This window comes from Ambystoma mexicanum, chromosome 1q (genome assembly GCF_040938575.1).
Source record: "Ambystoma mexicanum isolate Mex_15411 chromosome 1q, UKY_AmexF1_1, whole genome shotgun sequence".
NCBI classification, from domain to species: Eukaryota; Metazoa; Chordata; class Amphibia; order Caudata; family Ambystomatidae; genus Ambystoma; species Ambystoma mexicanum.
Genome location: NC_090922.1, coordinates 1,205,799,124 through 1,205,826,402, shown reverse-complemented (window position 1 = coordinate 1,205,826,402; position 27,279 = coordinate 1,205,799,124). Strand labels below are relative to the sequence as shown.

The 27,279-nt window shown below is 43.5% G+C and overlaps 1 protein-coding gene across 1 annotated transcript in view; it reads left to right on the top strand.

Annotated features, from left to right (window-relative positions):
• IL23R (interleukin 23 receptor) overlaps window positions 1-27,279 on the top strand; it is a 777,663-nt gene that overhangs the window by 558,725 nt on the left and 191,659 nt on the right. The window contains exon 13 of the mRNA XM_069641944.1: window positions 2,990-3,118. Coding sequence (XP_069498045.1) covers window positions 2,990-3,118 — 129 coding nt within the window. The remainder of the gene's footprint in view (window positions 1-2,989; window positions 3,119-27,279) is intronic.

Below are 27,279 nucleotides of genomic sequence, written 5' to 3'. Positions count from 1 at the left end.
TTAGTGAGGAACTTCTGGGCTGCCACTGAATACCTTTCTGTGTATTGTGCTCCGAGGCTTAATAAGAAGGGTTTTATTTCATTGTATAGTGTACCTCTTCTGCCTTGGCCTGGGACTGTTCCTGGTGTGCAATACTCTGTGAACAGTCTGTGCCTGCCTTTCTCGCCCAATATTCTTGGCTTTCAGTGGTGGATGAAGCTTTTAGGGGCAGGGGGCACTAACATCGCCTGAAGAATCACTAGGATGATACATGATTCACGGTCATTTACGGCTGGTGAATATTGTCAGTGGAAATATAAGTGGGTAGTATAGGGTACCACCACTTACCAACCCTAGTAAAAAAACTCACCCTTCTGCATACACCTCTCAAACTCTGAACTAACTAAACACAACCATTCCGCTACAGCACATCAAACCACATGCACTTCACTACACCACAACGACACAAACCACACATAGCCTCGCATGATGAATACCAACTGGAAATCACACCTACGCTCAGCGAACGGTCTAAACCAAACTCAAGCTGGCAACAGCACCTTACAGCTTCTTGCTCTTTTCTCCAGTTCAGTTCTACAAACGTCCACCCCCCTTACTCTCTTTCTTTACAGATCCGCCAGAGCACCAGTGGACCATGCAGATGGTAACAGTGCGCGGTATAAGAAACTTTAATATACCATAACATAACTAATGTACAGATAGATAAAAACATATCTACAGACTCACCCAACACTTCCATGCACACAGACCCACGGCATGCATTAGATACAAGCATGCATGCATACATTACAAAAGACTTACCGTTAGGCCTTCTGCTCTGAATCCTCTTTGAATCCTCCCTTCTGGCAGAGGAGGGGGTGGGTGCAAATGAAACCAGGGTGTTGTGCACCTCAGAAAGACTAGTACACGCAGGCCGCACCAGAGCTGCCGATAAATGACATAGACATGGATGCTTAGCAACCTGGAAGCAAGTGTCCGTGAACCGCATCGGCCACTCAAGTGCACAAATGCTTGTTTCAACCCCTTAAGTGCTAAGGAAGAGTGTGCTTGTCCTTTTTGCATAGACTTGATTAAAGCTCAAAAGAAAATAAAACACATGTTGCGACGGTATGCACTCCACCCCTGTCTTGTGTGCATTTAAAGAGCATGTTTCGTCTGGGTGGCAGCTTTTTTTTCTTGCTACATCATAGACACATTAGTCGCTGTATACTGGTCCACCATATCCCATGACCCACTTTTAGTGAGCTGGTGTGGGGATGCCAGCAGAAACACTTGAAATGTCCTTGTGCTCCTCCTTTCTTTTCCTTGCTGCTTCGTATCCACAGACCCCTGAGGGGTGTGACATGCACAGCGGATCATCGGAGCACCTTGGAGGCAAGAGCCCTCAGCCTCGGTCTTCTCCTGATGCTCCTACCTGGGCTTTTGAGACCAGAATCCCACCATTGTGAAGCTCTGAATTATCTCTGCTTATCTCCATTGCACCAGGGACACATGTTCAGGAAAGGAGATGGGCCTTACACCAAATATTGAAATAATAAATCCTGCCAAGAAATAAAGAACAAATAAAGCATGCCAAATTGGAGGAGACTGGACTTAAATCACCCACCATGAAAAATCTATCAACAGTGGTAAAATGCATGTATACCTTTGCAAGTGTCAAACTACTCTCTGTGGAGCTCTGTAGATGCACGTCTCGAGCACGAGCTTTCCACATTAGTGTCACAAAGCTACCTTGAATGCAAGTATATCCATTATAAGGCAGTTCAAAATGGCAGCTGTAACTCTTTATGAACCAGGTGACCAATCAAGACCGAAATTGAACTCTTGACACTATTTAGTGAAACATCACCATTTTGACACAAAAAATTCAGTCAAATAAATATCACCCCTGAAGAATTTCCTAGAACACATTAAAATCGTGATAAAGGAAAGAAACATGTTGGCATAAGAAAGGCCTGTATGATTGTCAGCAGGCTCCCTCGCTAGAGGATCTGAATTTGTCAATTACATGTTGATTTACGATGTTGAATGTTTGTTTGATACTTGGTAATGTACTGTATATGTGCAACATTTCGATCAGTTGAGTTATTGTGTTATTTACTTTGTGGTATTTTGGTGTGTGTCCATATTTGGACTTCTACTAAGTTCATGAATAGGTGTTTGTATGTCTACACCTATCTTTCTAGGATTGAGTATCTAACAATTGTTTAGAGACAATTAATTTCTTTATGTGGATTGAATCAACTACTTGCTATGCCTTGATCCATTTTTTACTTTGTTTTAGTTTTCATCAATACATTTGATAGTTAAATAATTACAATTTGATGGGATTGAATTGCATTCTTTCTTCCCTACGTGTCAGTTTTGAACTGTTTGGTCTCATGTACAGATGTATAACATACCCGGTCTCTTTGTATATATTGATCCAGCAAGGCACCAGAAACGGCCAGCAACATCCGGAGGCCACCAATTAATGGTCCAAATGGTGTTTTCTTCTGAAATATGCTAGACATGCTAAAGAGCAACCTTACCTGGCAAGCAAGCAAGGCATGAACACTATGTGCCGCTGCTTCTTTGTGTTTTAACATACTTTCTTTTGAAAGTATGCAGTTTGGTTGTGCAATTTTGGTCGACCTCAATTCGACCAGATGTTTTTGTTTGTTATGGGGGTACCCCATTTTGTTATGGGGTTCCCTCCATGCCCCCTATCCCTACCCCTTCTCCTCTACCCCCACATGCACATATAGATACAACCAAAAGTGCATGACCAAACTCTACACTTTCAAAAGAAAGTTTTTTATAAAATGGGACACTACTGCATTTTTAGTCCCACAAAACCAGTGAACATAATTCCAGTGGGTTCCATGGGAGAAGAATCATACTGTAATATGTGATCCCTTTCACTTATGGTCAATCAAGTATTCTGTGAATGATAGTTGTTGTGAATGACACATTAATTGTTTGTCTTTGCTTTTTACTTTCCATGAAGTCGTTCCTCCTTCGGAAAAGAAGATGTGGTTCTACAAATTAAACCCTGAAACCTTTTACACCGCCTACATAAGAGCTTCCACAGTGGCTGGAGAGGGCCCACCTGGAAATATTGTAGGGTTTAAAGCTGGTAAGTCTTGGTTTCTCTTGACGGGTTAAGACAATGAGCCTCATTTGGTGGAATTACGTGGACTCTCTCAAGACAGTCTCTAAGCTTGTCAGGAATCTCAGTATAGACTATATTACAGTAATCAAAGTGACTAGTCACCATGGGACTAGTCAACCCAATGGAATAGTTAATTTGGGGAAGAAGGAAGATTTTTTGGGAGCATGGCTAGTTGGGAGTTGCCATCCTTCATCACTGTATTGATTTTGGTTATAACAGTGAGGTAAGTATTGAGGATGAGACCCAGTTTTCTTAATTTGATGATGTTTCAGAGGGGAGTTGGCGAGGTTATAGAGTTGGGGGGTTGTGGGTGATCAAATGGCAATTTTCCACATAAAGCCATAACCAACATTAACATCTCTGATTCTGATCCGTTCAGACAGATGAAGCTCTCATTCATTCTCTGATAAATGTCGTCAAGTCATTTGTTGATGCGGTTGTAGTTCTTCTTATTCTCCAATCGGGTACAGATTTGGATGTTGTTAACGTAATTAGGAAATCATTGATGCAATTTGTTCCTGTTGGTGTTGGTTAGTGAGGAAGGAGTGGATACGTTTTGGACACCCTTTTCCAATTTTTAAGCTGGTGTACCCATATTTACTATTTTAATGTGATTATTATTGTTGTCTATTTTTTGTATATAACAGATTCTTTTGACCACATATCTATTTTTAAAGATAATGGGTAAGCAGAAGGTGAAAATACAAATGCCCCTAGTTCATGTTGTGAAATGAATGAGCAAGGTAGCTGAGATATTGACCACCAAAGTGGATGCTAATTATCTAATTGATGAAATAGAATTGCTACTAAAAGACACCAGGGACAATGCACATTTATCGGAAATGCTGAGAAATCCAGACATTAGCATAATTGGAAAGCCCACTTTCAAACACCTAGAAAGTCTTATCAGACCACAGAGGTCAATAATGGGCCTCATTACGAGTCCGGCAGTATCCCCGCCGGTGTTTCCAGCTGATTGCCGACAGACTCGCAACACTTTACCGCTGCCTGACTTCCTTCTGCCACCGGGACATTATATGTCCTGGCGGATCGGGAGGTCAGGCGCCGGCAAATGTTAATCCCCATTCCCATGGCGCCCCATAGGACTCCATGGGCGTGGGGAGACAGAAGCACCGGCACCTTTGCTAACGGTGTGGTGCTTCCGTGAAAACCCACTGGGCAGGTGCCATCGCGTCCGGCAGGTCTGACATGCCACGTGTGACTGCCCCCGCCTGCAGGGTTGTACTGTGGCGGTCCAGAAATGGGTGCCGGTACGGTGCAACCGGGAACCCATATTCCAGACCGGTGTGCCCTGTGGAATGAGCAATGGCACTAAACAAAGTCATAGATTTGCTCTGCTATTTTATCTTGCTCTTCCCCATTGTGCCAAAATGCAACTCCTGTCACTGTAGGTGCTGGGGAAATGCAATCTGTTAAGCCACTGAATTTTATTTTTATGTATACAAAAGCTTCTACAGTATCCAAATCCATAGATGGGATGCAGAAGGGTTTCCGAGATTAGGCAACTGTGGCCAATGTAGTAATGACATCACATTCTTCCAAAACATATGCCTGCGCTCTCCTGTATTGATTATCATGAGCTCCTCTAGATAGATGTCAAATTACAATTAGAAATTATTAGAATGTCATATTATTTTAAAAACAGAAGTTGAAGTGATAAGGAAATGTTAGAGACAAACCAACTAACAAATATCATACATTCTAAGGGGGGGCCTTGGAAATCCAGTCCCTCACCCCTGCTGCCCTGACACAGGTGTCGAGCCAAAGATGCTAGCATCGCTTGATTGACAAAATCTAATGTCTTAATACTGCCACTGAAATCTACATCTCAAGTTTAGAGGGTATTCTAAAGGTACGAGCAAACCAGGCACCCTCCCACAATCCTTTTCCATATTTTGGTTAATAAATGGGACACACTCAATGGTACTGACAACTTTAATCCTCCCCTATTTGTCACTTACAAGTACACTCATATGATTAGGCACAAGTGAGAATTGTGTGAAAAAGATCATAATGTCACAAGTCGCAATACTGGAGATGTCAAGAAGGTCATAATGTATATGCGTGCCATGCTAGAATTACTTTTGGCGGGAAATAGAATTGTATGAGTCGCTGGTCAGTAAGTGTCTTCATTTGAACAAGCATGTAAAGGGGTGCCTGTCTATCACACATACTGATACTAGAGATGTCAAATACACTCATGATGCGTCAATCTGTCATTTGATATTATTAAATTAAAGCTGGCAGAATGTTCACTAGCCCTGCTGTTGATGTCAATTGGAAAAATCAAACTATGCCACTGACAGACTCAAACATTGAATTATGGCAATGTCCCTATTTTTCTAAGATTCTGATGGCCCTCTAACTAACTTCTTCCCCCATTTCAAGTGGCTGATATAATAGTCCTAGAGTTTTTTTTACATCCAACCTTATTGAAATGAGGTCCGTTTGGGGGTATAAATTGAAACTGTTGTCTTGGAATACAGCAGGCTTGGACAATCAATCGATGGAAATGAGTGGTACAAACTGATATCACCATATCCGATCATTTGCTTCCAAGAAATGTGGTCCCTAATACAATAACACAAAGTGTGCTATTTGACGCATCACAGAAAGAGGGCCCCCATGGCGGGTTGCTGATCTGTATTGCTGTTTAACTGGGTGCACAGGTATACAATAACTAAACAGGGTCACCACAGATATTCAACCTCCAAAACGAGTCCTAATAAATAATAAAACAATATGGTTGCTTAACATCTATAACCACCCTAGCATAGCAGCCATTAAGATGGATGAACATTTAATAGAGCATTTAAAGGATTGTAGGAAGGATTTTTTGAAACAATTGATTTATTTTAGTAAGGGATTTTTATGTTCACTTCAACCCTTTAAAGTCCAGGAAGGACCTTCAAGAGGACGACAACTAGGCATGGCACATTTCAGATACGGTATACGCTCTACTCGGCAGGCAACATCATAGCTGAGATCCTACCAGCCTGCTTGGATAAGACACATTTAGGAACATGTCATGTGTGTTTCTTGGGCCTCCCTTAACTTTTAGGATTAACCAAAGATTAGGTTATATTGACTATATTTTAAGAGATATTTTATGTTCAGCATACATTAGGGATTTTGCAGTCATTCCAAAGGTAGTGATCATGACCCCCTTGCTTTATATACCGACTGAGATTGTGAGAATGGCGTGGGCTGCAATCTACCCAGTCTTCCCTGACCTTCCAAACTTATCAGCGGAAAATTGTCTAGCCAACTTTAGGCCACACATTTATATTACCACAGATTTACTGCAGTGTTACTCCTTTAATGGAACGTAATTTGCTGTATGAATACATACATTTGTCACAAGGAATTAGTAATTGCACTTGAGGAAGAGCGCTCAGGCAATCAGTTGGCTGAAAAAGAGGGTGAGAACACACTCTGTACCTCCTGCTTTTCAAGGGTGGTGCCATCTTGTTTGCGGGGAGGTAACAAGGAGCCTCTCCCTGTTGCCGCCTCAGGTTCCCAGACCAATCCATGCAATACGTGTGAAGCCCATTTCCTGTAAAAAATATAAACCATACACTTTTCTCACCTCGGATGAACCCCGGGGTGCGAATAGCAATCACCCCGACTCAGGGTAGGCATATATAGCCTTGAAACCATGCTGAGGCCATCGCTTCACTTAGGTCTACCTAGGCTTGGGCTGGCGGGCCGTTGCCGGCCCTTTACAACCCCCTGAGGGGGGGGGTGATTGCTACAAGACTGGTCATGCTCCGTATCACCAATCTATTCACAGTGCTTAAGGTGGAGACACGCAACATGACATTGAGGTGCAATAAATAGTGTAGGGCATCTAAAGGAATGCTGCTGACATCCCAAAACCTCCAGGGATAATGATAGTAAAAATATATGCGTTGCAAGATACGAATCTAATAATTTTCTAAACCAATAAAAGGGATGTATCAGGGATGCAAGGAATTCATGATGCAGTAAATAGTCATCAAAGCTGTGAGTTCCAGGTACCTGATGGTAGAAAGGGGGTTCTGACGTTGAATATAAGTATTGGAGAGGCAAGGTGGTTTCAGCACATTTGTGATCTACATCATTCCAGGGATTTCTCACTGGAGCACCTGGTTACATCAAAGCCTTTTAAGTCTGACATTTCCAATACAGGGGAATTAGCAGACTATCATCTAAGAGGATAGAAGGATAACACTGAAAGCACAGAAGCCAGGGAAGGCACCAGGCTTGGATGTTCCACTGTGAGAAACCCGAAGGTGTCTCACTCGCTAGTCCCTGGGGATCTGTCATCCAGGTGGCCAGGACACTGCCATCGCTATTGGATCCAGTTCCTGGGGTGGAACAGTGCGGCAGGATCACCTGGATGGGGGGTCTTCGGGGAGTGGGACACCAAAGGGTGGGACGCGGTATCCCCTTACTTATGACATCTTTTCCCCAAGCTATTGGATAGGATACCTAGAAACCCAACCCTCTAGCCCCCTTTTCCAACACAAACACTTTCTCACGGGCAGTTCATCGTGAGCGACAACAGACTAACACCAGAGCCGTATACCTGACATGTCCCAACACAAGGGTCAGGCAGAGTCAGGCAATTACTGATGATTACACACACCTGACTTCCATCACACTTCCCCACACGGATATAAGGCGGAGCACAAAAGCACACTCTGAGCAAGGCAAAATGCACAAGGAAGCAGTAATTCTGAGATGGCAGTTTAAAACAAGGAGAAAGGCGGAGAGATCAAAGAGGATGAAAAGGAGGGAAATGCCCTTGCCCTTTTCAACACAGAATTGCGACTTTCAAGAGGCTCAAGGAAAAGAAACATAAGACCAGGAATTGCAGTGGACGAATGATGTAGCATGTGGCAAAGGTACACAGGGCCCTCCCGCATTGATAGCCAAGGCAGGGAGAAGCAATTACAACTGTGGTACTGTCCTTGACTCCGACAGCAAAGAAACACCAAAGAGTTCAGCACAGCCAGTGAGGTGGAGAAACTGATAGCAGACCGGACTGTGTTATGTTCAAGTTTGCAGGCAGCAACACTGTATGAAGAAAGAGAACGTATATACAATTGAACTTTGTGAAACTGAAATAGGTACAGATACAGAGTGGTCCGGCGCCACGTGGGTGCTCACTTGAAGGTCTCTGTTTGGTACCCCCCCCCCCGTGAGCGGGAAGAATTATTGAACTGTGAAATCGTAGTGGTCCTGCACTGATATTGGTCTGACCCCGGGTGAGGGGGACTAATTGTAGAAAGGGGGGGTCCTGGGTGAACAGTAACACACCCCAGAAGATACAGATACTGCTGTGGCAAATGTGAACCCAACTGAGGGATGCCTGCGAATTATTGTTCATGGTACATCAGGTCCTCTGAGGCAAGAGACTTTGCACTAAAGAGACTTGGGCACAGAAGGCTCTGATGTTGGTGAAAGAAACTGTGACCTTGTTTCAAAGAAGTCCAGGGGTGTGCTGCGCTTCAGTTACCCACCTTGTCCTTTGCTAAAAAAGTGGGTAATGGTGGTGGACGGCCTAAATATCCTGACTTATCATTTTATGAACACGTCTTTCTTTTTGTTAACATTATCCCACTCTGTTATTATTGTCAATCCTTACAATTAAGGATATTGCCAATCCTTAGTGGTAAGGATTGGCAATATTCTTTTTATTATAGGTCCTTTTTGTTTGACTAGACTGCACTAGGACTGTATTATTATTATTTGATGGTCGTAGCTTGCTCCCATCTTAGATTTAGGTTTAGATAGGCGTATTTCAAACCCCTGATAAAGTTCAATAAACACCCTTGAACCGTGATCACTTGTGTCTGTCTTACCTTGATGCCATGCCTTCCTTACACTACCTACCTACTTATTCAAGAAGAAGCCAAGTACGTGGGTGTCATTTATTACATGATTGGATAACGTCTGAGAGGTTCCTATCTCATGGAAAACAGCTATACTATTTGTAATTTTCAACAAGGGAGTTAATGGAGACCCAGCTAATCACCATCCTTACTCCTGCGTCCCATCCTCTTTCCTCCATATTGTGTGGGCGTCCACCTGGAGGGGATGGGACCAGAGCTGTAAGCACTGCAAGATGTGCCTTCTCTTTTAAATGTAAAGTAACCCAAGGGCAGGTCCGCAGGGCAAGCCTCATCCCCCAGAGCTGCCCATCAGTCCCTATTTCCACATCGACGCGCTGAAAATTCCTGCATCATCAGCTTTTTGCTTTTCTCACAATTCTTGCCCTATTTTTCTTTTTTAATCTCCCTACCCCAGATCCAGTGACTCTGTTCCTTCGATGCAGGTCGGTGTCCGATGTTGTCACTAGGTGTGTCTCCTGAGGTAGCCCTTTACTAGCATCGGACACATCTGTCTGGAGTGTCTGGTGGCCAATCATCAATGAAGCAGCTTGCAAAACACTTAACATAGTACCTTACACCGGAGTTCCCTATTGTCCCACTGAGTCCAAGCATACAAACATCAAAATGTACACAATACATGTTTTTTTAATACCAAAACAACAATTGGGGCATACTCTCATTACTTAATAGATACAATAAATGTTAATGATTTTTAGTTACTTGAAATTGCGGTGTTGCGCACTGCAGTTGGAAACTGAGCTGGAGTCCTTTGTGTGGCCATGCTTCTTACACTGATAAGCCCTGTGTGCACCACACAGTGGCGAAGCTGACTGGACAAGGGCGAGCGGTATTACTCACTGCAAGTGGAAGCTGAGCAGGAGCCCTTTGTGAAGCCAAGCCCCCAGACACTGATAAACCCTGCGCGCACCCCAGAGCAGCGACGCACGAGCGGATAAGAACAAGCAGTGTTGCACGCCACAGGTGGAAGTTGAGCAGGAGCCCTTTGTGTGGCCATGCCCCATTATGATGATATGCCCTGTGTGCACCCTGCAGTGGTGAAGCACAGGCGGACAAGGGCGATCTGTGATATGTACCACAGGTGGAATCTGAGCAGTAGCCCTTTGTGTGGTCATGCCTCCTTACGCTGATTGGCCCTGTGTGCACTCCAGAGAGATGAAGCCCGAGCCGGCAAGGGCGAGCGCTGCTACACTATGGAGTTGGAAGCTGAGCAGGAGCCGTTTGTGTGGCCATGCACCCCAGAGCAGTGAAGCACAAATGGCAAGGGCGAGCAGTGTTATGCGCTGCAGTTGAAAGCTGAGCAGGAGCCCTTTGTGTGGCCATTCCCCCTTAAGCTAATACACCCCATTTGCACCCCAGAGCAGCAAAGCCTGACCGGACAAGGGTGAGCAGTGTTACATGTTGCAGGTGGAAGCTGAGCAGGAGCCCTTTGTGTTGCCATGCCGCCTTACTCTGATAGGCCCAGTGTGCACCCTGAAGTAGCAAAGCTCAAGCAGCAAATTTGAGCGGTGTTACGCACCACAGGTAGATGCTGAGCAGGAACCCTTTGTTTGACCACGCCCCCTTACACTGATAAGCCCTGTGTGCACCCCAGAGCAGCAAAGCCCAATTGGTCAAGGGTGAGCACTGTTACGCGCCACAGGTGGAAGCTGAGAAAAAGCCCTTTGTGTGGCCACACACCCTTACTCTGATAAGCCCTGCATACACCGCTGAGCAGTGATGACCGAGCGGTCTAGGGCGAGTGGTGTTACGTGCTGCAGGTGGAAGCTGAGCAGGCGCCCTTTTTGTCACCACGCCTCCTTACCCAGGAGTGGAGAAGCCTGAGCGGTCAAGGGTGAACAGTGTTACGTGCCACAGGTGTTTGGCGTGGCAGGATGATTTGCGTTATTAACAGAGGAAATCTTTTGTGACCTGTCCTCCAGTGGCTTTGGAGCATAAATCATTGAATGCTGCAGGATCCTGATAATACCACCTGAGTTGTAAGAATTGCAACTGTAAGACCCACGATTACTGTATTACTAATATGGATAAATGGATCAAGGAAGCAGCTGGGAGGATTATCTGGAAAATACTTTTGGAGAAGTGAGATCACCCTTTACCGATTACCTAGATTATTAGTACTGCTTTTAACCTGATTCAAGCACAGGGAGAAAGGGAGGGGAGCTGGCCTAAAACAGCTCTTTAAGCCACTAGGACGTACCCTAATCCTGTAGTTGGTCCTGTGTGATTCATCTGCGGTGTAGTAGGCTCCCAGTTTTTTTAAGTTTATAAGGAGCATTAATTTTGATTGTCTGCATAATCTGCTTTGCTGGACTGTTGGGCATTGTCGGACTCTGTGAGTAAGGGTGGAGGGGATGGATCAAGGTGCTCTTTAAGCACCCTCAAGCAGCCAAGTATATCTTGCACAGGGATTATTGACTTCTGATTTTCTAGCCAAGCAACAAGCTTTGATCTCCACCTAATTAATAACTAGGAAGGTTTTATTTGGTGCTTAGTTAACTCGATTAGAACATTCAAGGTTGGATGTAAGGCATAGTATACTTTTATCATTGCTATTTTTAACCTATTGTTTTAATTATATTAATATATGTTTACAGTATTTTATGCCTGCACCTTGCACTTTAATCTCTGATCCTTTTTAAAACTAAACATATGAGCCAAGCGGTTAATTTATTTGCATATCTGTATATTTTTATTTTCACATGGGTGCTATTTTGCACAACTATTCCTGTTTGAGGATGTCCAAAAGGAAGGCAAGCTCAACAATTCCCCGTAAGGGGGGGGGCTCAAAGAATCTGTTTATGTTTTGTAAACCTATTAAGGATGTTAATGTGTTAATCACTGAGATCCAAGATCTTCTGCATGACATAGATGATGATGATATAGGCAAAGGAGCAGGTTCTAAAGGTGTAATAGCAAACTGTGTGTTGCAGGCAACCGATCTGGGGTTATTAGATACTCTAGTGGTGGAGGGGGGAGTTTTTGAAATAGAGTGTAGGCAAAATGAAATAGGGCTGAACACGAGGTATGTGGGTAACCATAAGGCCCAACCCAAAGATCCATTACAGACATCTGAGGTAGAGAACAGGAAGGGCCAAGAGGGGGAAGGAGGAAGGAGGAGCAACTATTTAATCCGGGATAATGGAATGGGATCCACTGTTCAGCAAATGGGTGGGATGGTTGAGTTACATACCACCCATGGATCTGGGATACGACTGGGGGTTGAAGCGGAGGGTGAGCAGGGCAAATGTTTTATAGAGGGGAGACATGATGCAATAGAAGTTCCATAGTTGGAAGATGGTACATTGGTGTTTTAGGGGAAGGATTCTGTGATTGTTACTATGAAGGGTCAGGAATGAAACTCGGACACAGGTGATTCATTATTTTGCCCATAAACCTTTATTAAATGAAAATGTGTGTGGAAAATGTTTCTCTGTCCCTGCTCTAGAGGTATTTTCCCTACCTAAAAAAAAAACCATTGGGTGGGTCCTTTGTCAAGATGTCGAAAGTAAACTGTCCTGTGTTTAAAGTACTATTCGGACACTCACATTCTGAAAATCAACTATAAGTGGGAAAAGGGAAATGTCTTTGGCCTTGGAATGTGTACAAATGTTCAAAATGGAAAATGCTTTACTCCAACTTAAAAGTTCCAGAAGGATAAAGTTCATAATTCCAGAGGGTGGTCCCCATTCCCCTGGATTTCGCTTCACTCAGGTTTATAATGGTTTCTTTAAGTTCCTTTAGATCAAATATGTTTACTATACAAAACAGCTTGGCTGACAGAGTATCTGGTGTGCACTCTTGCCAGGTTTCTTCTTACTCCTTGATATCTCTCAATCACACTCTTTAATAACCTCCTTCTCAGGACATTCTCATGCAGTGTATTTTATAAATTGTCCAATTTGGTTTTACCTGGTATACTCTCCTGACGGGTTTCTTTCATATGCAATCACTTATTTTCATCATCTACAAAGACCTCTGACTTGTAATGCCTGGTGTACTCTCCTGCCAGGGATTTTCTCATATGCATACTTCTGCACCTTGGATATTCCTCGTATACTCTCATGCCAGGGCTTTTCTGAAATGCAAACACTAACACTTGTTCTCTTGTACAAAACACTTATAACTTGAAATGTCTGGTGTACTTTCCTGCCAGAGCTTTCTCATATGTGCAAAACACTTCTTCTCATACACAAAACACCTGTTACTTGAAATGCCTGATATACTCACTTGTGACATGACATTTCTGGCATAATCTCCTACCAGGGCTTTCTCATGTGCGTATTGCGCACACTTGCAAACTTAACACATTTTAATCTTTGTTCTGCTCTGCTTCTTTAAGTAACATGGCACTTATCTTTCTTGCTCATTTACTTCATTTACTTATGTTTGCCATTCCGTCCCATTGCCGAAATGCCCCAGTGTCCCCCTTGCCCGAGGCAGACTCACTGGTATGCTTAAAAAATATGGTACTTTTCGTTCCCTCTCATTTACTTCTGTTCAATATGGGTCCCATTGCCGAAATGCCCCGGTGTCCCCTCTTTACTCAGGCGGACTCACTGGTATGATGTAGCGGGAATGGATTCTCCGGCAGTGAACCTGCAGCAACTCATTGACGTCCTGCTTCTTTTCCTTCAGGCTTACCGCCTCTGCTTCATGGTTCCTGTCCTTCCCTCAGCTCTCATTTGCATATTCCATGCTCCATTGGGCTCCAACAACGCAGAGGCTGCTCTTCAGTACGGCTGCATGCTAGGAGACTGTCCTCCCTTCTTCAGCGTTCCTGCGGCGTACCAGTATGTGCAGTCTGCCTCTATCACTTTATCTCATAAGCCAGTTGGCCCTAGAGTCCTTGCATTCACCCAGCAGTCTCTCGGTCTGCACAGAAAGTACTCAACTTCTCCAGCCAACTCCTTCCTGTCAGCTGGCTTTGCTGTTCAAATGTCCCGCTGACCAGAATGCACTCACAACAACTAGAGTGCGACTTATGCTCTGGGTCTTCACTGATCTTCACAACTTTGCTCCGCTTGCTCATGGCAGTAGTTCTATCCTTAGAAGAAGGGAAGTCAGTTTGTGATAACTAATAAGCAGAGTCTGGGAAGGTGTTCTCAGCAGTTTTAAATGCCCAGTTTGATGACTTTAATGCAAAATTTGAAGAAGTATTTTCAGTAGTTTTGGGCGGGTAAGCTACGTTTTATATTACTTGGAGGAAATGGATACTAGTTGCCTGATCTTCACTACTCTCAGTGGCTTGCATATGCTCTCTTGCGGGAGCTTGAAAATTATACTCACCAACTTTACATAGAGGTGGGGAGTGAGGGTAATAATATGCCATTAAGACATGGTGAACTGAGGAAGCATCTTTTAAAGCGAAAGGAGGGATGTGGTCCTCCTGAGCATCACCTCCCCCCAGGTGGTTCTCCCTCATAAAACCACCCACAGGGTCACGATCAGGTAATGGCTGCCCTCTCCTGGCCACACGAGGGGTGGGGGAGTGGTTAGCCCCAGGAAAGGACTGATGACATCCTTGGATTCATCATAGTACTGAGATCAAAGTTGCCCCAGATATTCCCCTAACCAATAAGTATGCACTATTGGGGGAGTCTAAAGACAATGGGCCTCATTACGGGGAAGGCGGCCGCGGAATGAACGGTGCCGGTAAGGGACCGGCACCTTTCATTCTGAGCCACCACAGTACGAGGCTTGCAGTGGGTCCCGCTCTGGACGCCTGGCCATCCAGACTTACTTAGCGGGACCCCGCTAGCAGACCAGGATGCTAACAACAGGGCCGTCATTAACGGGCCCGTTGTTAGCATCCTCCCATTCCCATTGAGCTCAATGGGAATGGGGTTGTTCATGGTACCTGGTTCCAGAAATAGGGAATTACCGGGCAATGATGACTTTGGTGGGCCCGGTAATTCCCTATTTCCCTATTTCTGGAACCAGGTACCCGGTCTGGGGGTAGCCATGCTGCTAAAAATGGCATGGCTACCTCCAAACTCGTAATGAGGCCCAATGAGTCCAATGCAAGTAAGAGTAAGATGAGTGGGATGGGGGTGAAATTGCAGAAATCTAGGGGAAGTAACATCAAGGGCAGGACTGCAGGGCCAAATCATATTATTGGGACTAGGTCCATGACCATCTAGGTCAGATTCGAAAGAGTGTCAGACTACAGGTAGCGTTCTTGCCTTTGAGGAGAGGAGTAGCCAATATGACATTTTGAGGGAACTGAAAATGCTAAGGTATTCAGTTTGCAGTTTAGAAAATAAGACTGATCGAATGAATGATAGTACAGTTTTACAAAGTACCAGGGTCTTTTAAAACCTGGCCTTCATTGACAAGAGTTCAACCAATTCAAAGGCCAGTACTGGTAATGGTCGTACCATATAGTTAATACCCCCATATTAGAAACCCCACGAGTGACAGTGGATAGAGCAGATACTAAAGGGAACAATGCTGTAGCGAGGAACTGCAGAGTCCCTATTGAGGGGTGCATGACTATAACAGACAATATTGATAGATATGCTATAGCTAATTCCCCGAGTGGAGTGCTGGATTCCAACCGGTTTGTTCGTTCTTGGTTTAGTGCACATTGCAGTGGGAACCCTCATAAGGGTGAGAAGTCTGTATATGTATATGTCCCAAGATTAGCACCAGGCAGTTTTGTAAACCAAGATGCCCTGATCTATAAATCCATCTTTTGGATTAGAAATATTAGGTGCTGCACTGTGTGCAGGGTCAGATGACATCAGGAGCGGATGACTATATTAGGTCATTTTTTGTTAGAAGGACTTTTTGCCATTGAAAGCACAACCTACCCCCTTTACGAGACCAATAATACTTTGACATCTCATGTGCCCCATTATAAGAGTGGGTTGACTCGTGGAAGTGAGCAGAAATCTGTCCAAGCTTACAGAGCCGATCTAGCAAGGCCAGTGGAAAGTGGTTTGGAAGGTTTGGACAAATTCACTACCTACCCCCAGCCCTATTACCACAAATAACAACATATTGTCATGTATTTGACTGGAATATAGCTGGCATAGCGAAGCTCCTGGATGACACTAATTGGTGCAATTTTATAAGGGGATATGACCTAATATGCTTAGAGGAGTCCTGGGCCATCAAAGAAATTGGGATGCAGGATTTTACAGCATTCACCTTACTAGCTAGGAAGGGCCCAAGAGAGAGACCGTGCGGAGGACTAGCCTGGGTTAAAACAAGCTTAAACGGGGACATCGACGTCTGTGTGACTGGATCACCGGATCTCCAGTATCTAATTGTGAATATATCAACAAAATTATCATCGCCTGATATTTAATGTGTACAGCAGGCCATATGGCAGTACCCCATTGGCGACCCTGGCCCTAATGCAGGAACTCACGCATATGTTGCAACAGCAAAATTTGGAGAGTGCCCATATTTTGGTTGCTTGTGATCTCAATCTCCAGTTCGAACCCTTGATGGAACTGGAGGACATGTGGGAAGAGTAGGAACTTGCCTGGGAGATACCGGTCGTGTGGCGGATGATCCACCTAGGATTCCTAAACAGGCCATATAAGCCACTTTGATTTTGTATGGGTGAAACTTAGGGCTGCTAATGGTTGTTCTATTCAAGATCAACCAGCTAAAGCCACCTTCATTGGCATTATTGGTACATCTAGGACTGACTATTTTTTAATTTCAGAGGGAGATTGGGGTGCAATCAGTAGATTTGAAGTATTGGACCACCATGAGAGTGACCATAAACCACTATCGGGTGCTTTCCGTTAGATGGAAGTCCTGGCTTGGTGGTAACCGCAGAAAATAGATCCTCATTCCTCTCAGTTAGGGGATATGCTCATCTTTCAATCCAATGGGCAAAGATACTGCCAAATTATACAAAGGCAAGTATGTATCAAGCCATAATAACAAACATTGAGAACATCTGTAACCGGGAAAGTATGGACCAGAGAGTGTTGGCAGAGCTTGCTACCATGGTTAAGAGCCTACAGCGGCTGCCAAAATGCCCTGTGGTTGAACATAGGAAATCAGCGCTGAGGGAAAATAAATGGTTTAATGAGGAATGCAGGACCACTAAAAACGAAATTGGGCTCTGTTTGGCAGATATAAGCCTGTTGAAAAGCCATGGCTTTGTGCCCTTCTGGCAAATTACAAATGTGTAATTGTAAACAAGAAAATGACATATTTTTGCCAACAATGGGATGACTTGCTAGATGCTGTTGAAAGTGGTGATTCTGCTATGTTCTGGAAGGAAGTAATCGGCATGGAATCTTTCTGGGATACTGAGTTAATGTGCAACCAGACATGTGGAGGAATCACTTTGAAGGATTATATAGAGATCCCTTGCTATTAACATCTGCAGAGACAGTAGCCAACATACCAGCAGAAGGTATATTGGATACAGAGGGCGAGGGCTTTAGCCTAGTGAACACTGAGTTTAGGGAACCGATAGATATCTTGAGAGGTCGAAACGGCCTTTGTGCCAGATAAGATCCCTATTGACCTATACAAGGAGTAGGTATATATCTGAACTCCACTGTTATGCCGCATGTATAAAGCAGTAATCAAATTGAAGGCGTTACCTGAATCCTGGCGTGTGGCTGAAATAGTTTCCATTCATAAGAAGGGAGGAAGGGGGTGTCCGGAGAATGACCATCCAATTTCACTCTTGTACGCATCAGGGAAAATTGTTGCCAAGGCAATTTTAAAACATCTGCAGAATTGGGTGGACAAAGCCTATATCATTAATCACCTACAGGCTGGCTTTCATTCAGGAAGAAGCACAATAGATCAAAGCTTTTTCTTATTTTTAGCACTGTTGAAATATCTGACCCTAAGAAACTGTAAGATTTATGCAATTTTCATAGATCTAAAGACCGCCTTGGATGGTGTGCCCAGGGAGTTATTGTGACAAGTTCTGTGCAATAGTGGAATACTAGGCCATCTGTTGGAAATAGTCAATGATCCATAAACAGATAATAAGGCAGTGGTATGTTTGAGGTCTGGAGTTGAAACAATCACTCCTATAGATGTTAAGAAGGGTGTGAGGAAGAGGTGTGTCCTAGCCCCCCTCCTTTTCTGCATCTATATAAGTGTGGCCATTGAAGAACTGATTGCTCACTGTCTGGATTGCCCTAGGCTCAGTGAAGAAAGAATATCTGTCCTCTTCTTTGCAGACAATGCTGTTATATTGGCAACTTCACTTTTGGGTTTAAGGCGCACCCTGCGCTGCTTTATTGCTAAGTGCAAGACATTGAGGCTAGAAATAAACCAAGGAAAGACAAAGTCAATGATACTTAGACCTATACTGGTCCTCTCCAAGCTGGACTCGAGGCAAAAAAATCTGTGGTCATCTTAGACTCCACTTTCTCCTTCTCGTCTCACATCGCGGACATCTCTAAAAAGTCCCACTACAAACTGCACCTTTTCAGAGGTATTCTACAATTTCTCACTTTCCCCCAGAGGCTCACCGTCTCCAGAGCACTGGTCCTCTCCAGGCTAGACTGCTGCAACAGCCTCTTGCTCAACCTTCATTCCTCTGCTCTCGGTCCTCTTCAACTCATCCAGAACAGAAGCACAAGACTTATCCTTGGCCTCCAGCCCAGGGACTGCCTATAACTAGCGATGAAATCTTTACACTGGCTCCATGTGGCTGCAAGGATTAAGTTCAAGACCCTTTGCATTGTCCACAAGGCTTTTTTGGGCCTGAGCCCACTCTATCTGCAACGCTGTCTTCCTAAATACTCTCCATCCCAAGCCCTCCGCTCGTCTTCCTCCAACTCTCTGCAGGTGAGCCGCTTCTCCAAACAGAGATTTGGGGGTGATGATTATCCACTGCAGGTGCTTCGCTCTGGAACAGCCTCCCTGCCTCTCTCCACCTTGAGTCGGATCTCCTTAAGTTTCAAAACTCCTCAAGACTTTCCTCTTCGCTTCCTCCTTCTCTCTCCCTCTCCCCTGCTTATCACTTCTTTCTGCCCTATAGCTCTCTTCCTCTACTTCTGCTCAGTTTTTGCTGACTGGTTGCCTGGTGTACCTTCAGAGCCTCACAGTTCCCAAACCTCCCTTGCCAGTCTCCTTCACTTGCATCCGGGCCTTGCTCTTGCCGCAGCATTACTGCACTTAAGTTACGGCCCATGAGAGTGATATCTCTCTGCACTTACTCCATGTTCTGACGGGACTGGGTGCACTTGGTCCCTATAGCCCCCCTCCTCATGCACTTCCTGCTCTTTGCACCTGTATGATTTTAATGTACTGCCTAGTGGATGGTGTGTCTTGTCTCCTCATGTCTTCCCCTCCCGTCCATGGTTGCACTTTAAAACATTTGTGTATAAACGCATAATAAATAAATAATAAATCAATCAATTTAAGGCCACCAAATATTTCAGCTTGAATATAGTGATGGCCAGAAATTGGAGCAGTGTTCATTCTATGATTATTTACGCATTAGGTTTATTGAAAATGGATCATGGACTGCCAGATAGCCAAATCCTGCATGGTAATGGACAAAAATAGTGGGGGCATAAGGATGTTTGCAGCTTGTCACGGGGACGGAAGCATCACCCCAGCTCTCAAGATTTTTTAACTACAAGCTACAGCTTCAGCTCTTTATGGAGATGAGATCTGGGGATATGCTAGCTCTCATGCACCATCTGTAGTGGAGAACAAGTTTAAGTCACTGCTTTTGCTTTCTATGAGTACCCCCAGTGCTCTAGTCCATATAGAGTGTGACCTGAGACCCACTGCAGACTTAGTGATCCTACACCCTCTGATGTACTGGGCCAGGATTTGAGGTAATCCTGGATTGGTAAAGTATGGAGAAGCACTTCTGCATATAATGTTACTAGAGGGAGGCAGAGCATTAGCCTGGCTTCAACATGTAAAGCAGGGGCTAATAGCATTGAGCCTTGAAACCCTGTGGGAAACTCCACCTGAGATTAGCAGCAAAAGCAAAGGAAGAATTAAAAGTGCTACTTTAATCTTAGCAAGGAAGAACATGGAGAATGCTAGTTATCTTTTGAACACAGGCATACCATATTTGAGTAACAAACAGGATTTTGGATCTGAGGCCTACCTCAATAGAATTTTCCAGCCGCTTGCAAGAGCATTATATATGGAATATAGCTTGAATACGCTTAAGGTGCCAGAATTCACCAACAACTGGAATGGTTCTAACACTGCAATTTGTCAGGTGTGTGGCAAGGCTGAGGAATCAATTGTGCATTTCATGTTTCTTTGTGAAGGGTACAACGAAATGAGGGGTGCATACTTATTACCACTTATTAGATCATCTGGCATCAGACACCTTGAGGAAACTCTAGCTTATTTCAATTCTACTAATGACCAAAATGTTGTCCATTTTGTAGCCAAATATATTCACAGTGCATGGCTGAGGAGAGCGAGGTCGATCAAATGCCAGCCTTTGCCAAGGTAATTTGTCAAGGGTTTTGGGTGGTAATGAAGCACATTGCACAAGTAGTTGTTGCTTTAATGGTTTAAACCGAAATAAAGCTTATAAAACTGAAACTGACATTTTATATCTCATGTGCTTACAGTTGTGATTAACCATGTGTTCAGAAGTGATGGAAGGGAACTATCTGATGTGAACGCGGGTCCTGAGGCTTAGTGGTACAGAGGGTTATCTGGGACAATTTTATATCTCCTGTTGTTCTAGAATTTCTGACATGTAGTCATACTTCTAAATGGCTGTGAACAAACGTGAAAGCACAGGGAAACTATAAAACACATGGCCCATCACACTTCCTAGGCATATTTGATACAAAATAACGAGAACATAAATTACCTCTGATTTGTATCAGGCTCACCTATACAGTTGTCCTCATCATAACAGCTCACAAAGTGATGGTAAATGCAACCCATTAAGGTACTCCCCCCAACCACTCGATAACCTGTCTGTGTCGCTGAAGCGTTGGCAGCCAAAGAGATGTAAACCAAAATAAATAAATACGTTCAATCATTTCTCTAAACTATAAAACTCCTATCCCCATATGTTAATAACTGTTGTGGGGGTCCTTTCCCTTATTCTTAGTTTTCCGATGTAACGCAACATGGATCAGCAAAAAGTCTCCTAGAGGCAGGAATATCCGTACTTGTGTTTAAATACAGAACAGCGTCTGATTCCTGAATGGGACGTGCTTCCGTATAACATTTAAAGCGTCAGCAGCGTGCCACGTCAAAGCTGCATGTCTAACCAAAAGAGCGCATCTTCCTCAAGCGGCGTGCCTAAAATATGGCTTTAACCAAAAACAGTCTACAGCCGTAATCTTACATACAAACACACATGTTAGATAATGCATCAGGAATACATCTTCAATTCACAGAAATCAGATAAAAAAATCTGCGGTGATTTAAACGTAGTTATACCGTTAATGCACTAACCAGTTACAGGTCCATATTATAATGCAGTCTTCTGTTCAATACAGCCCATGAACAAGTGATATTCATAATTGCAGTCAGATTACTGCTGCCCATTCCGCATTATCATTAAGACCAGAAGTACAAGATTTAAGAGTAGAAATCCAGAACTGTTCACATATAACAAATTTAGTAACTAAGGTGCTTCTACTGCTGTCTTGTTTTACCTGCTCAACAACAAACCACACAAACTATCTGCTGAGTGGTTACATTCTACAAAGTGGGACACAAGAGGTGCCAAACTGGTGTGATTTCTAATCCTGGGGCTATGCTCATTTTTTCTCAAGTGGACTGGTCATTGAGTTTTGCCTACATAGCATGTGTCACACGGATACAAAATGATGTAAATGCCATTTTGTATTTTGCAGTTGGTGTGACCTTTCAATTGCCATGTTCTACCTGCATATGTAAACTCTTTGATTTTCAAGGAGTATTTACAAATGACACAACTACCACTTGGGAAGTGTCCCAAAATGGGTTCAAGCCCCAATCGACTGCAAATATTTGATGGTTGTTTTTCTTTGTGTCTGACAGCATGAACCAATGACTGTCTCAAATGTTTACCTTTTTTGAAGGCAAACAGTGTGTTTGGTATGTCTGGATCGTACAGGTGTAACATTTTCCAGTTTCTCAAAATGAGAGTCTGTATCTTATTATTCTTAGGGCAAAATGTGGTTATACATACTAAACTGTTGTTCACTGGTTTCTCAGATTTCTCAAACAGGGCAGCTCTATCAAAAAATCTGTCTCTTTTATATGATTTTTTAAGGGGCTGCTTGGAATAGCATCTTTTCTTAAGACGTCTGGTAATAATGTCAGACTGACAGTACAAGTCTGTTAAAGTTGTGCAGTTACGGCTAGCTCTTAAGAACTGATTGAATGGTGTATTTTGTAATTATGAAATGCTGGTTCTGGAAATGTAAGAGGATATTTCTATCTGTGGAGATTTTCAATTAAGTGTGACTGCCAGATGCCCCCACTCCACGTTTATGAGTAAGTCCAGAAAGGGAATCTCTTTCTGGCACTCTGCCATAGTAGATTTAAGATGTATGTCCAAAGTATTATTAATCCATGCACCAAAAGTACTAAGCTGGGCCCTATCTCTACTGCAGATGATTAAAATAGCATCTATGTACCAACAAAAAAGTCTAATGCGTGAAAGAAACACATTAGCTTGATTCCAAATATGATGATTTTCAACTTCATTAAAAAACAAATTAGCCAAACTTGGGGGCAAATACTACCCACTTCGAGGTACCCTATATTTGCTAATAATACTCATCTTTATAAACAAAATAGTTGTTGGTGAGCGATACCGGGGCTAGTTCTACAATAAGCTCAGTTGGTACTGAGTGGGGTCTAATTCTAGAGTCCAGGGCCTCCCTTAGCCCAGTAGGTCCTTCACTTTGAGGTATGCTAGTGTAAAGGGATTCAATATCCAAGGTGACAAGCCTTTCATTATGTTTGTCAAAAAATTGGCCCTCCACCAGGGAAAAGGCTTCCCATGTGTCCTTGAGATAAGAATGGCCTAAAGTTGACAGAGGTTTTATTTCATTTCGTCATTTGTACAGCCCCTTTCACCATGGATATGGTCCCAACGCACTGTAGGTTGAACACCCTCGGAGGGCCCGAAGTATGGGAATGTTACGAGGTGCTAGTATGCGTGTGTGCATAATGGCCATTAAAGGTTATGAGGTCTTAGCAGAGTCCGTGCTAGTCACACATGTCTAATTGGCATGTGTATAGGTAGAGAGAGTTACACTAGGGAAATAAGCTGGAGGAGGGCGTGTAAGAGGATAGTCAGTTATGTGTGTAGATACAGTTTGAATTTCTGTCGTGAAAGGTAGCTACATTCTTATGGCAGAAGTATTGTGCAAAGTGTCATTCGACTTGTATGTAAAAGCAGATGCGTGCAGGAGTGTATCCGCGCCTTTGGCTAATTCCAAAGCGAGTAGTGCGAGGAGACAATGCATTTGTTATAATCAAGTGAAAGCCTAGAAATGGTACATTTGGCAAATCCTGAAAAATATGGGTTACTAAATTATGGTGGGTGCATGCATCCATCCAGCTATCAATAAGTGGCTGCATTCAGGAGAACCCCACTTAACACTAAGGGCATCATTCTGCCAAAAACCTGCATTCCATGTAGTGGAACCCATTCTATGATCACCTAGAATCCATAACCTGGTCGTCCTCATGCACTCAACTAAGTGCAGCACCAATTGCACAACCAATCCAAGTGCTATACAGATGCTATCACAGGAGATCCACTGGTGCAAGGCTACAGTCTGTGCAATACAATGACTACCCTCACAAACCCTGTGAGAGCAACACCCAGGTCGCCCTCTTGGATCCATCCAAGTGCAGCACATTAGTAAACCGCACAAGTCTTCTAAGTGTAACATGTTGGCTACCCTAATGGATATTCAGATCAAAAATCTTGGGTACCCTTATAAATCCTCAAAGAGCAGAGACAATGGCCACCTTTCTAATGATGTTGTCCAACACGTGGTCCACCCTCATAAATACCTCCAGTGCAATACATTGCCCACCCCCAAAATCCATCTAAATGCGCTACATTGTCTGCCCTCTATCTAAGTGCAAAGCACTGTATACCCACAAAATCAATCAACACATTACCTAACCCCAAAATACTGGTAAGGGTGACACTTTCCCTACCCCATCAATCCATCTAAGTGTCACACAATTCCTAACCCCAAGATCCATCACCCAACAGAGGAAGTGATTTAAAAGAAAGAAAAGGACGGGTTTGTCAGGCATTATAAATATGACAATGCCAGGAGCGAGCAACAGAATCGATATCAGAAGAGAAAGATAGAGTGGAGTCCAGAATGGCTCCAAGATTAAGAGCAGAAAATGAGATAGGGAGAGAAGGAGGGAAGTAGATGATAGAAAAGGAAGGTATCAGAGGAGGAATATTGGTAGAAGGGAAGAAAAGGTACTGAGGTGTAGATAGTGTTCATACATTTAAGATTGACTAGACAAGAGACAAGTTGATACAGTAGAGTGGATAATTTCAATGAAAGAAAAGAAGGGAAGAAAGATTTGGGAATCTTTTGCATAGAAATAGAAAAAAAAGCCCCAAAGGAGAAATAATGGAAGCAAGAGGGGTTGTGTATAAAGTGAAGAGTGGGTGGCCAAGGACATAGCCCTGTAGGACAGCATAGTGAAGAGGGACAGTAGATGGAGATTTTGCAGCCCAGGAAACAGAATATGTGTGATTAGTCAGGTAAGAATGAAGCCATTCATGTACTGAACCCTAAACTCCAAAATAGAAAAGAGAACAGAAATACTGTGGTTGACAGTGTCAAAAGCTGGAGAGAGGTCTAGTAGAATAGCAACAGAAGGTTGTTTCATGTACCTCTCTGATGGTAAAGAGTTAGCATCTGAGAGAAGAGCGGTCTCCGTCGCATGAAAGGGACAGAATCTTGACTGAAAGAGAGGGAGTAGAGCAGAGTGATTTATGTATGCAGAAGCCTGATTATGCACAACAATTTCAAGAGTTTAGAGAGTAATGGAAGGAGGGATATAGGACGGTAGTTATTAGAGGGCAAGTAAGAATCAAAAGATTTAATTGTATAATAGAGGGTGTGGGGCATGTTTAATGGTTGAAGAAAGGTTGCAGTTAAAAGACAAGAATTGCAAAGCACAGTGAAGTATAAAATGAGAGAAGGATAGACTTTGGGAATTAGAGCCGAGGGAACTGGGTCAGAGAGGGAAGCAATGGTTTGTGCTTTGTAGGAAATAGTCGAGAGTTCAGCATCGACAAGGGGATGTAAAGTAGATATAGCAACATTGGCTGAAGAAGATGTGGGTTCAGGTTGAGAAAAGGAGGAGCTAGAAGAAATAGAAGAATGGAGAAGGGTAATGTTAGAAGAAAAAAAGTTAGCAAAGACGGAAGCAGAAAGAGAAGAAGGTGAGGAAGGGTCAGTAGGAGAGGAGATGTGTATTCTATTGAACAACATCAGTGGCAGAGGTGCTCAGAAGGGGGTACAGTCTGCTGCCTACTGTTGTTTTAGTATACACTCATGATAATGGATGAACATGGCAATTCATGAATATAAATGGGCAAATGACACAATTTACATATCTAATTTGAGGCTCAACACTGGGTAACTCATCGCACTGCCCTCACCACCCCACCCACCCACCCCACCAGATTGGTCCTAGCCACTGTGATGAATCCTGCACAGAGCCATCACAGAATACCAGCCTAAAGTCTCCTCCCATTTGGCCATGGAAAGGCAGAGGCTACCTGGTCCTAACCCTTGGTGTGGTGTCAGTAGGAAGGATCACATAGGAGGTGAAGGCTATCAAGCGAATGTTGTAACTTAATTTGCAGGACGCGTTATTTCTCCTTTTCTGAGGATGAATGTATCTTAATGCCTGATAATTTAATAGCATGTTGCCACAGCAAGACCTCCTGGGATTATTCAAGGTACCAGGTATGAAATGTATTTTTGTAAACCTGAACATGATCTATATAAGGAATAGAGAGTTAATGCAAGTACTCTTAGTAGTTATGATTTTCCAGTGGGTTTAGATAAACCTAAGAAAAAACCATTACCTCCTTTAAAAACTTCCCTTAGAAATATGTCCAATACACCACTCAAACAGAATGGATTAAATGTTCTTAAAATAACTAAGAACATGCTCTTAGTAGTGAGACGAGGATGAGGAGCACAGAGTTACTAAACCGTAGTGAGCGGTCTAGTTTTTCCAATGATCCACACCTGAGCGGGACCTGTAAACATTTAAAGGTCCTTCAGGTGCAGGTCAGTAAAAAGCAGTGGGAGCAGCAGACGCAGGAGGAGAAAGCAGAAGTTGAAGCCGTTGCTGTATGCAGTACAGAAAATGTTGTCGAGATCAATGTTCCTGTGAGATGCAGAGGATGTGCATTGAGAAGCGGCCCTGGTGTCCCGACAGAGAGAGAAGCTCTCTCAGTCCTTCATTTCACTCCAGTGTGAAGTTTTCACTGGAACGCGTGGGGAGCACTGGAAGCTCCATTGATAAACCATACAAGTGTCAGAAGGCTGACCGGAGCTGTCAGCCGTGAAGGAAATCCTGACGCTTGAAGAAGCGGAAGCAGCCGGTCCCGAGGAGACGCTAGGAAAGACCGGAGAGTTTATCTGACATAGGTGACCCCGGGGTGCTCCGAGATATAACGCTGCATAAGAATATATGTTTTGAATACCAAACTTTTGAATTGAAGCAAGTTGGATGCGATTCTCATATAAAGGAGAGAGGTCAAAAGAAAGAACATTGTAATCAGTATTACCAAAGCCAAGAGGGGCAAACATTAAGCAAGGACAATTTAATATCTCAAAAGGGAGAGGTTGCATAAGAGAAAACTATAACCCGCATTATCAAAGCCAAAAAGGGACAATATTTAAAAGGGGATACAATTTACCCAAAGAGGGATATCTAATAAGAAGATAATGTAACCAGCATTACCAAAGCCAAAGTAAACTGAGAGTGATAACAAGACCATTTGAATGTAACAATCCTAGAACAAGATACCCTGTGGGAGAAAGTTGCAAATTACATTGCCTACCACCAATATGTTGTGTAAGAAGAGATTAGAGACTGCAGGGGAAAGGCCCTCCTTGTAGAAAGGATCAAGGGGGAGAGAAGTATAACCTGCATTGCATATGGCAAAGAGATTAATATGAGAAGTAGTGTTCTTTTGTACGATATACTTGTTGAAAGAGTTGTGAATCAAGTATTTTGAAAGTCAAGAGACTGGATTAAGGGACA